Source organism: Macrosteles quadrilineatus, unplaced genomic scaffold, assembly GCF_028750875.1.
Source record: "Macrosteles quadrilineatus isolate MER2022 unplaced genomic scaffold, UCM_ALF_1.0 Scaffold_2__2_contigs__length_208266976, whole genome shotgun sequence".
Classification (NCBI taxonomy): Eukaryota; Metazoa; Arthropoda; class Insecta; order Hemiptera; family Cicadellidae; genus Macrosteles; species Macrosteles quadrilineatus.
The window spans coordinates 62079874-62092587 of NW_026542595.1; the positions used below are offsets into that span (position 1 = coordinate 62079874).

The 12714-nt window shown below is 35.9% G+C and overlaps 1 protein-coding gene across 1 annotated transcript in view; it reads left to right on the plus strand.

The window, feature by feature from the left end:
• Window positions 1-9342, plus strand: part of LOC128987814 (thymidine phosphorylase-like) — a 61939-nt gene extending 52597 nt beyond the window's left edge. Inside the window, exons 9-11 of the mRNA XM_054408842.1 lie at window positions 3847-4062; window positions 4223-4329; window positions 8748-9342. Of these exons, the coding sequence (XP_054264817.1) occupies window positions 3847-4062; window positions 4223-4329; window positions 8748-8918 (494 nt within the window). The 3' untranslated portion in view covers window positions 8919-9342. The remainder of the gene's footprint in view (window positions 1-3846; window positions 4063-4222; window positions 4330-8747) is intronic.
• Window positions 9343-12714: the final 3372 nt, after the last annotated feature.

Sequence of the window (12714 nt, forward strand, 5' to 3'; positions counted from 1 at the left end):
CAGGAGTGCCCATGCTTAAAGGCGAAAATGTTTCATGATCCTAGCCGACATTGCTAAAGTCCTCAATATTAACTTCCACCGGTATGACGTGTCGGCTGCCCATCGTCTTTCAAATAAAATGTTTAAAGGTCGTCCTCCCGTGATTGTCGTGAAATTCTCGTCCAGAGCTATTAAATCTGACTGGTTTTACGCTAGAAAAGAAAAGTGATCTTTAAAAGCCAACAAAATTTATCTGGTAAAATCATAGTAAGATAGTTGTTATACAAATCAATGCTTTTTGCTATTTAGATAAATATTACTTAAATAGCTATTTGTGTATTGAGAGGACAAAGTACTTAATTGCTGCCCGAGATCTACATCTCGCTCTCGTTGATACATTTTTAGAGCGGCAATTGCTGTTTGTTAGTACAATAAAAATATGTTTTGACCAAAAAAAATTAGCACAAGCGGGAAATTTGGTACGGATGTTGGTTGTACCTCCCTTTTTAACATACTAAAAGTCCCCTAAAATTGAAGCTGTGCTACGGCCGCCATATTGGAAAATGGCGGCATATTTCTGTATTTTTCGCTATAGTGACTTTATTATTAGAGATACAGGGAATATCTTAATACACAAAATGTAGTCCATCTAAAAATACACATTTTTTGTATTTATAATTTTTCTCTAAGCCTAACGGTTTTTGAGTTATTTGTGATTAAGTATATTTAGCTTTTTATTTATAAAAAATAGGCGAAACCCATGGAAATCGACGGTTACTTTCAAGGTTTATGACCATTCATCTCGTTTAGTTAAATAGTGTGATACTATAAAATCTTAAAATTTTACTTTATTTAATGAGTAAAACAACTCCGCCATAGGCTAAACTGCAGACTCAGCAAATTTCCATTTGCCTGATTGGATGATTTATTAAATGTATATAAATAAAAATTAGGTTTAACAGGTACTTAGGTTTGCTAGTACAGGGTGGGTAATATAGTGTATTTTTTGTTAGCAAAATATCAATAACTGATTATAAAATAAACTAATTTTCCAAGGTTGATCATAATAAAAATCTATAAACAAGCAAACTACAACAGTTTACTTATTCATAAGAGTAGCTGGGAGTTTTAAATTTACAATTTACAAATTTAAATTTACACATTTTGGTTGTGTTTACTAAAAAGATGGCGATTCTTCGTCAAGATTCGAATACTAACCGAAGCGGTTTTCAAAAGAAGATGGAGCAAGTTATTTAAGTAATATTAACTCGTTCCAAGTACCGGAAATGTTGTATGCAGTGAGGTAATCAACCATATTTTGTAAAGTACGCAATAGTCATATTAATATTTTATCCTCATTTTTTACCCATTTAATAAATTAACACCTACTTTGTAATCTTTTGAAAACACCTTTGGATTATAAATCAAGTCTTGACAAAGAATCACCATCTTTTTAGTAAATACAACCATAATTTGAAAATTTAATTTTGTAAATTGTAATTTTAAAACTCCCGGCTATTCTTATCCATAAGTTAACTGTTTTAGTTTGCTTGTTTATGGATTTATCATGATCAAACTTGGAAAATTTGTTTATTTTATACTAAGTTATTGATATTTTACTAAGAAAACACACTATATTACCCTCCCTGTACCAGCAAACCTGGGTACCTGTTAAACCTAATTTTTATTTATATAGGCCTACATTTAATAAAACATCCAATCAGGCAAATTGAAATTTGCTGAGTCTGCAGGTTAGCTGTGACGGAGTTGTTTCACTCATGAAATAAAGTTAAATTTGAAGATTTTATAGTATCACACTATTTAACTAAATGGGATGATTGGTTGTAAACATTAAAAGTAAACGTCGATTTCCATGGGTTTCGCCTTTTTTTATAAATAAAAAAAACTAAATATACTTAATCACAAATAACTCAATACCCGTTGGGCTTAGAGAAATATTACAAATACAAAAAATGTGTATTTTTAGATGGACCACATTTTGTATATTTAGATTTTTCCTTCATCTCTAATAATAAAGTCACTATAGCCAAAAATACAGAAATATGCCGCCATTTTCCAATATTAGCCTTAGCACAGCTTCAATTTTATGTTCAAAAGAAAGGTACACCCAACATCTGTACCAAATTCCCTGCTTGTGCTAATTTTTTTAAAGTTTATGTAATTTTTGCTTATTTTTACTGCACTATGTGGTCATAATACACAAAAGAATTTTCTTAACTTATTATAACACACAAGTTAACTTTTTATTTGTATATAAAATGTCATTTAGATTATGTAAGTTATTTAGCCTACTTACCTCATGTTAGTGTTTTATAGAAACACTAACAATAAAAGCTGATCTTGCGTGCGGGAATTGTCATTCCCGCTAGCAATAGAGTACAGGAATGAATAAGCAGTGGCGTCATTTCACCAAATCCTTGGGGGGGGGGGGCAAACACCAGAGGGTATGGGGGGTATGGAATACCCCCCAGCAAACAAGGGGGGTCCGGCCCCGGAAAATTTTGCAGTTTTGAAACAAAAAAAGAGGGGTTTAAGCTTATTTTAATTGTCAAAAGCACTTAAAATAAAAAAAAAAATTATGAGTAAAATTTATTTAAATTTAGGCAGAAAATTAATGAATCTTAGAATTATTGACAACAGACAGAAACACAATAATTTTATGTTGGTAAGTTAGTCATCTAAGAAACGTGATCAATAGTTCCATGATGTATTAATATTATGTTTGTTATTAGATTCATGACCAATTTCTCTTGTACAATATTTAGCAATGAATACGGTTGTTCATAGCCTATAGTTTATAACAGTTTATTTTGGTTTTTAAATAAAATACAGGTATTTAAGAACTTAAAAACAAATTAAATTTTATCACCAGTAAAATAATTTGACACAAAAGTACAAAAGGTTCTATTTAACTATATTAAATTAGTAGGTAGTCTACCTACAATGTTCAAAATAAATTACGTAAAATTTATACACATGTATAATTTTAATGCTTAAATAATTCATAAAAGTAAATGACAAAGCAATGCTTCTAAAAAATCTGAATTTTTATGTATAAACTAGAATTAAGTGGTTTATCGTACAGCACCAAACAGAAAAAGTAAATGAATAACAAAACTACTAATTTATTTAAACTCAAAATGTGCTATCTAAGACAATAAAACAATAATAATTTTTGTTTCAAATTACTGTACAAGAATACTGTATACAGATTTTTGTCTGCTGTGCTTTTTAGAATTTGACAGGAGAAAATATTTGTATATTGGCTAGTACAGCATATTTTTTTCTCTAGTCCAGGATCCAGGGGGGGGGGAAATGTCCCCCCTGCCCACCCCAAATGACGCCCCTGGAATAAAGCGGAAATGAGTAATTTTGCGACCCGTTTACTTGGTAAAAAAACTTGGTACTGATTACGGGTGTGGCAATGTGATAATTTATTTCCATGTAGTGGTACGAAAAGATTGTTTCTAACCGTTATTTTACATGTACATAACCAAATAAATCAACCGGGTTCACATGATTTTTTATAAGATTTTACCATTCGATAGCTGCAAACGCCCAGTTAATGTTAATAGTTATTCAAACAATGTATAAAATCCCCACTAAAATAATGCTATTTATAAGCTAATACTAAACTGAATAGTATTGGTGTTAAGTTACTTAAATATTGCTTATAAAAATGAAGTTATGAAGACCAGAGGAGTGTTATAACATATCAACAAAAACTTGGTACAAATATGAATGAGTACAAGACAAATAAAAATTATAAAAACCTTTAGGCCCTAATAACATTTTTAACTTATAACTCCTGTGATAGTTTTAAAAATATTTTCATTTTCCAAATAGGTGTGAATCTGCTGGTGATGACAAACATTTGTAAGAATGAAGCGGAGGCAGAAAAGTTGATTCAGAAGGTTATTAAGGAGGGATCTGCTATGGATCGGTTCTGTCGGATGTTGTCAGTTCAAGGTGTCAATGAGGAGACCATTACAAGACTTGTAGCTGGGGAACAAGTGTTGCCGATGGCCAACTACACCACCGACATACCTGCTGTAGAGACTGGTATGAGATAATTATACATATGTAACTAAACCGAAAATACTCTGTTAAAACTGTATATTAAATTCAGAAAAATGCGGGGTAATCAGCCTGTAAATATGTTGTTGTGCAAAAGAAATATAATTTTGCTATATCTATACTGAATGTTTCCTGCGTGTTGCAGGTTGGGTCAGTGGAGTGGATGCCATGATAATAGGCCAGGTCTGCCAATGGCTAGGTGCTTGTCGGCGAACCACTTCATCTCAGATTGATCCAAGTGTTGGTGTACAGGTGGGTTAGGGTTAGTGTAGTAGAGGTAATTGTAATGTTAAGATAAAATAATGACAACATCATGTGACATGTGGAGATGTATGGTTGAAAGTACGTCACTGATTTCCTTCTCTCTACACAAATGTCAAACATATTTCTATTGTCACGTTCACCGTCAGGTAGGAGATCAGGTGAGATGTGGAGATGTATGGTTGAAAGTACGTCACTGATCTCCTTCTCTCTACACAAATGTCAAACATATTTCTGTTGACAGGTTCACCGACGGGTAGGAGATCATGTGAGATGTGAAGATGTATGGTTGAAAGCACGTCACTGATCTCCTTCTCTCTACACAAATGTCAAACATATTTCTATTGTCACGTTCACCGTCAGGTAGGAGATCAGTTGAGATGTGGAGATGTATGGTTGAAAGTACGTCACTGATCTCCTTCTCTCTACACAAATGTCAAACATATTTCTGTTGACAGGTTCACCGACGGGTAGGAGATCATGTGAGATGTGAAGATGTATGGTTGAAAGTACGTCACTGATCTCCTTCTCTCTACACAAATGTCAAACATATTTCTGTTGACAGGTTCACCGACGGGTAGGAGATCATGTGAGATGTGAAGATGTATGGTTGAAAGTACGTCACTGATCTCCTTCTCTCTACACAAATGTCAAACATATTTCTGTTGACAGGTTCACCGACGGGTAGGAGATCATGTGAGATGTGAAGATGTATGGTTGAAAGTACGTCACTGATCTCCTTCTCTCTACACAAATGTCAAACATATTTCTGTTGTCAGGTTCACCGACGGGTAGGAGATCAGGTGAGATGCGGAGATGTATGGTTGAAAGTACGTCACTGATCTCCTTCTCTCTACACAAATGTCAAACATATTTCTGTTGTCAGGTTCACCGACGGGTAGGAGATCAGGTGAGATGCGGAGATGTATGGTTGAAAGTACGTCACTGATCTCCTTCTCTCTACACAAATGTCAAACATATTTCTGTTGTCAGGTTCACCGACGGGTAGGAGATCATGTGAGATGTGAAGATGTATGGTTGAAAGTACGTCACTGATCTCCTTCTCTCTACACAAATGTCAAACATATTTCTGTTGTCAGGTTCACCGACGGGTAGGAGATCAGGTGAGATGCGGAGATGTATGGTTGAAAGTACGTCACTGATCTCCTTCTCTCTACACAAATGTCAAACATATTTCTGTTGACAGGTTCACCGACGGGTAGGAGATCAGGTGAGATGCGGAAATATGGTTGAAAGTACGTCACTGATCTCCTTCTCTCTACACAAATGTCAAACATATTTCTGTTGACAGGTTCACCGACGGGTAGGAGATCATGTGAGATGTGAAGATGTATGGTTGAAAGTACGTCACTGATCTCCTTCTCTCTACACAAATGTCAAACATATTTCTGTTGACAGGTTCACCGACAAGAAGAAAATCATGTGAGATGTGAAGATGTATGGTTGAAAGTACGTCACTGATCTCCTTCTCTCTACACAAATGTCAAACATATTTCTGTTGACAGGTTCACCGACGGGTAGGAGATCATGTGAGATGTGAAGATGTATGGTTGAAAGTACGTCACTGATCTCCTTCTCTCTACACAAATGTCAAACATATTTCTGTTGTCAGGTTCACCGACGGGTAGGAGATCATGTGAGATGTGGAGATGTATGGTTGAAAGTACGTCACTGATCTCCTTCTCTCTACACAAATGTCAAACATATTTCTGTTGACAGGTTCACCGACGGGTAGGAGATCATGTGAGATGTGAAGATGTATGGTTGAAAGTACGTCACTGATCTCCTTCTCTCTACACAAATGTCAAACATATTTCTGTTGACAGGTTCACCGACGGGTAGGAGATCATGTGAGATGTGAAGATGTATGGTTGAAAGTACGTCACTGATCTCCTTCTCTCTACACAAATGTCAAACATATTTCTGTTGACAGGTTCACCGACGGGTAGGAGATCATGTGAGATGTGAAGATGTATGGTTGAAAGTACGTCACTGATCTCCTTCTCTCTACACAAATGTCAAACATATTTCTGTTGACAGGTTCACCGACGGGTAGGAGATCATGTGAGATGTGAAGATGTATGGTTGAAAGTACGTCACTGATCTCCTTCTCTCTACACAAATGTCAAACATATTTCTGTTGACAGGTTCACCGACGGGTAGGAGATCATGTGAGATGTGAAGATGTATGGTTGAAAGTACGTCACTGATCTCCTTCTCTCTACACAAATGTCAAACATATTTCTGTTGACAGGTTCACCGACGGGTAGATCATGTGAGATGTGAAGATGTATGGTTGAAAGTACGTCACTGATCTCCTTCTCTCTACACAAATGTCAAACATATTTCTGTTGACAGGTTCACCGACGGGTAGGAGATCAGGTGAGATGCGGAGATGTATGGTTGAAAGTACGTCACTGATCTCCTTCTCTCTACACAAATGTCAAACATATTTCTGTTGACAGGTTCACCGACGGGTAGGAGATCAGGTGAGATGCGGAGATGTATGGTTGAAAGTACGTCACTGATCTCCTTCTCTCTACACAAATGTCAAACATATTTCTGTTGACAGGTTCACCGACGGGTAGGAGATCATGTGAGATGTGAAGATGTATGGTTGAAAGTACGTCACTGATCTCCTTCTCTCTACACAAATGTCAAACATATTTCTGTTGACAGGTTCACCGACGGGTAGGAGATCAGGTGAGATGCGGAGATGTATGGTTGAAAGTACGTCACTGATCTCCTTCTCTCTACACAAATGTCAAACATATTTCTGTTGACAGGTTCACCGACGGGTAGGAGATCAGGTGAGATGCGGAGATGTATGGTTGAAAGTACGTCACTGATCTCCTTCTCTCTACACAAATGTCAAACATATTTCTGTTGACAGGTTCACCGACGGGTAGGAGATCATGTGAGATGTGAAGATGTATGGTTGAAAGTACGTCACTGATCTCCTTCTCTCTACACAAATGTCAAACATATTTCTGTTGACAGGTTCACCGACGGGTAGGAGATCATGTGAGATGTGAAGATGTATGGTTGAAAGTACGTCACTGATCTCCTTCTCTCTACACAAATGTCAAACATATTTCTGTTGACAGGTTCACCGACGGGTAGGAGATCATGTGAGATGTGAAGATGTATGGTTGAAAGTACGTCACTGATCTCCTTCTCTCTACACAAATGTCAAACATATTTCTGTTGACAGGTTCACCGACGGGTAGGAGATCATGTGAGATGTGAAGATGTATGGTTGAAAGTACGTCACTGATCTCCTTCTCTCTACACAAATGTCAAACATATTTCTGTTGACAGGTTCACCGACGGGTAGGAGATCAGGTGAGATGTGAAGATGTATGGTTGAAAGTACGTCACTGATCTCCTTCTCTCTACACAAATGTCAAACATATTTCTGTTGACAGGTTCACCGACGGGTAGGAGATCAGGTGAGATGCGGAGATGTATGGTTGAAAGTACGTCACTGATTTCCTTCTCTCTACACAAATGTCAAACATATTTCTATTGTCACGTTCACCGTCAGGTAGGAGATCATGTGAGATGTGAAGATGTATGGTTGAAAGTACGTCACTGATCTCCTTCTCTCTACACAAATGTCAAACATATTTCTGTTGACAGGTTCACCGACGGGTAGGAGATCATGTGAGATGTGAAGATGTATGGTTGAAAGTACGTCACTGATCTCCTTCTCTCTACACAAATGTCAAACATATTTCTGTTGACAGGTTCACCGACGGGTAGGAGATCAGGTGAGATGCGGAGATATATGGTTGAAAGTACGTCACTGATCTCCTTCTCTCTACACAAATGTCAAACATATTTCTGTTGACAGGTTCACCGACGGGTAGGAGATCATGTGAGATGTGAAGATGTATGGTTGAAAGTACGTCACTGATCTCCTTCTCTCTACACAAATGTCAAACATATTTCTGTTGACAGGTTCACCGACGGGTAGGAGATCATGTGAGATGTGAAGATGTGTGGTTGAAAGTACGTCACTGATCTCCTCTCTACACAAATGTCAAACATATTTCTGTTGACAGGTTCACCGACGGGTAGGAGATCAGGTGAGATGCGGAGATGTATGGTTGAAAGTACGTCACTGATCTCCTTCTCTCTACACAAATGTCAAACATATTTCTGTTGACAGGTTCACCGACGGGTAGGAGATCAGGTGAGATGCGGAGATGTATGGTTGAAAGTACGTCACTGATCTCCTTCTCTCTACACAAATGTCAAACATATTTCTGTTGACAGGTTCACCGACGGGTAGGAGATCATGTGAGATGTGGAGATGTATGGTTGAAAGTACGTCACTGATCTCCTTCTCTCTACACAAATGTCAAACATATTTCTGTTGACAGGTTCACCGACGGGTAGGAGATCAGGTGAGATGGGGAGATGTATGGCTTACAGTACATCACAGTTCTCCATCTCTCTCTGCTCAAGTGTACGACAGTCTGACTAAAGCTATTACCATCTCTAACACGGAGGTCAAGGGGCAAGACATAATCATTGAGGTCATTCATCAGTGATTGTCAGCCAGTGATCAGTTTTATTATTTAAATTACCAAAAACTACGGTTCTACATTCACCCTATAGGCCTTAAGTAATTTTACCGATGTAATGATAAACCAATGTGTATATTTTTGCTATACAGTCCTAGAGTTTTACAACAATTGCAATGTACTGACATAATTTAAATGATATATAAATAAACGTACGTTTATTAATATTAATTTGAATGATATTATTTAATCCCAGTAGGGGAAAAGTAAATCGTTTGTACGCAAGAAGCTAATTATTTGCTTTGAATAGAAATCTAAATCAACAACAGTGTACGAGTACATAGCATATCAAATCAAATTATCTTTATTCACTTTATACATTTTATATATATAAATAACAGGAAGGGATCACATCATTTGTCCGAGTTTTCAACTGTCCGAGTTTGTTAAAAATTACAAAATATTAGAAAAATCAGATGTCTGAGTTTCATTTGTCCGAGTTTTGATAAATAACTAATAATATTTAGATAAATCAACTGTCCGAGTAGAGTCAACATCAATAATGTGACACCGCGCGCCTAGACTGGCGTCTCAGGCGCCTGGTCAGAAGCCGATGTAAACCTCTTCTGCGAAGAAGTCGGGCATTGTGCGAGAGATCCTTACGTCGACTTAAGAAAAATTATATTATATGTATTTTTTTTATATTCTCAACAAGTATGGTTGGTTAGGTTAGGTTGAGACAGTTTAATTTTATAATTAAACATTTACAAATTAATTTTATAATGAAAAATCTATATATAAAGACCAAAGTACCCATGAACTTTTTGAGAAAACTACAAGTCACACCCCCATAAACTTAAAATGTTCGTCATGACGAGAAACCTTGCTCAAAACTATCCATTATTTCGTAAATTGCCCTTTAAGGTCACGACAGGGCCTCAAAAGTTGGAATTTTAATTTCAAAAATTCCCTTATCATTTAAAGAACTATTCAATTCAATTCATTGCCTATGTTTTAATATTCTTCCCCCCTCCCCCTATGAACATAAAATCCCCTGCCGCAGCAAACCTCCAGTCTAATTGAATTTCAATTTGCCGTATTGGATTTTAACTCAAATATTTCCTTAGAAAATGCTAAATTTATTTCCTGTTGTAATAATATCATGTTTAATGAGTACTTAGTTTGCTGCTACAGATAAGGTAATAATATGTGATTTTTGGTAAAATGTAAATCGCTTAGTATGAAATAAATCAAATTCAGCCAAGATGTATTATTAAGGAAGCAAAACACAACAGGTTGCATATTTACCACAAGAATAATATTGGAATTTTAAATTTAAAATTTCAAAATTTTCATTGACCATTAAGCGTACAACAATGGTTTACTAAATTATCTCTTTTGTAAGCTCTATAAAATTGTTTAGAGTGAAATTAAAACTATGTTCTGAGGGTCAAAAATGGGGTAAATATATTTTTACAACAATAAACGCTGAATAAACAAAGACTGATCATGCTGGTTCGTGAATTCGTAGGGACTTAGGTTTACACATTTGTACCGAATTTCATTGAAATCGGATAATGTTTACTTGAGTTATCATGCTAACAGACACACAATTTATAAAATATGTATACATAAAGGCATTTGAAAGTATGGCGTTTTTGGCCTTAAAACAAAATTATTTTAAAACAAGTTTTCTGTGGACACACACATGGGACAGGGATAAGCAAAAAGTAGCAAAATATGTGATCTGACGTACAATTCACTATGAATTCACCTTTCTCTTCAACTTCCATCTGAGCTGTCCAAATGTTATAATTGATAACTTCTACCACCCAGCAGCTCTACCACAGGCAAATGAAGTCTTCATGAGTTGAAGAAGAGAGAGGATTGTAACCCTCAATCTACGGTGCCGTCTTCTGGTTCAAGAGGCATCTTTTGAACCGTTCGGCTATTTATCAGACTTATAAGACGTCTGTTGTCTGTTCTAGAAGTTTATTAGAAGAGGGTAAGGTCTGGTGACGTTGACGTTCCTTCAAGGGTTCAAGTTGTAGGAGGACGCTTAAACAATAGTTTTGGGAAGTTACTGATACCGGGGGAGGGTCTTGGTTAAAAGTAAAATAATAATTATTTAAACGTTGGTTTAGGCCACTTTTTTATATAAACTGTTTTATTTATGTCTTATGTCTATCATTGTCTCGTTTAATCATTTTACCTACTGACTCATATACCCACTGAGTGCCTGCGTACTACCTGTTGGTTGCGTCCATTATCACCCATCCTAAAAACATTGGCCCTGCTAACAATTATTTACAACGCAGGAATAAAAATCATTTTTATGTTAATTATTGTTATTTTTACTTTTGACTTGAAAATGGGAAGACTACGTCCCAGAGTCCTTATGAATCAGCCACCACTGAACGAAAATCTAAAGGAGTTTTAACATACGCTTAGACAGTGCAGCTTGTAGATCTACAGTATACTACTATCAAATTACAAAATACAGTACATTCAAATGAATAGCATCATCATACACATGAGCATATTATGCACTTGGGTGTATTACAGTTTTGTAGTTTTTGACGATGAGCTGCTGGCATGGGAGTACAATCCCAAAGTTGCGATTTCCCGCAATCCCAGTAACTAAGGCAGGTCAACAAATGATGAATTTCATGAGATTGTTAATAAGCTTTAATGTAGAAATTAATAATAAAAAAAATAGATTGCTCGTTAGTATAAAAAATTGTTGTTATTTAAATGAAGTATGAAGGGTTTTGTCCACCAAAAAGAAGTTATTTTCCAACTTCAATTAATACAGCAAAACTGGAAATGAAGACAAAGATGATTTATTGATAAAACCAATTAAAAAAATAAAATTATATTTTTGTAATACAAGCTGAACTAGAATTCCAAATCTGTAATTATTTTTGTAAAATGTTTGTTTCATTTAGACTTATTCTAATTGTAGTACACTTTACACTCTTTTTAAATAGTCGGCTGGGTAGCCGAGTGGTTATAGTGCTCACCTAACAATCAAAAGTATGCCAGATTGATCCTGAGAAAAGTGAATGGCTTTTTGATGGTTCAATCCTAGAGCCAGCTGTCCCTGATCATTGGGCTTTAAATAAGACAAAGCTACATATACCATCTCACTTCGTCCTACAGTCATCCTTAACTCATATTTGGGTTAACACCTAGGTGGCCTCCCCATCTCAATTGATAATGATAATAAATAATAACACATAGCCTCTTCAGTATAAAATGTATGCTGAGGTCTTTTTGTCTCGCAAACGTTTACATTTCCCCTTTACTACTATTTGTACAACATGAAGTAGAGAGTATCATGAGTCAGTGCCCCTTTGGTCTTAGTGTTCTCCGTACATAGCCCTGGTGTGAGGTAGTTCAGATAAAGTACTACTGTTTGAACCTTTGTCAAGATGAAACAACATCAAGAACAAGCCATGTAGCAATTAAGCTGACATTGGTATAGAAGAAAAACAGTTTGGACAGAAGTATATAAAAAAAAAATGCATGGTCTCCAAGAGTATGGACACAAAAATAACTCAAAAAGTTCATTGAGACCTAGCAAAACAGCAACATGAAACCTAGGGGAAATTTTAAACAACAGTTTATACATAATATAGTTTATTACAAATTTTACACAGTTATCCATTTACTAAAATATATTTGGAGTGTGTATAATTTGGCACTTAACTCTTTAAAATTCAAAAACTGAAAATCAATAAATAACAATGATTGACTAGGCAATAAATAATAATTATGTAATAATAGTATCGAAAGCATAGAAAAACATTAAGTGTATCAA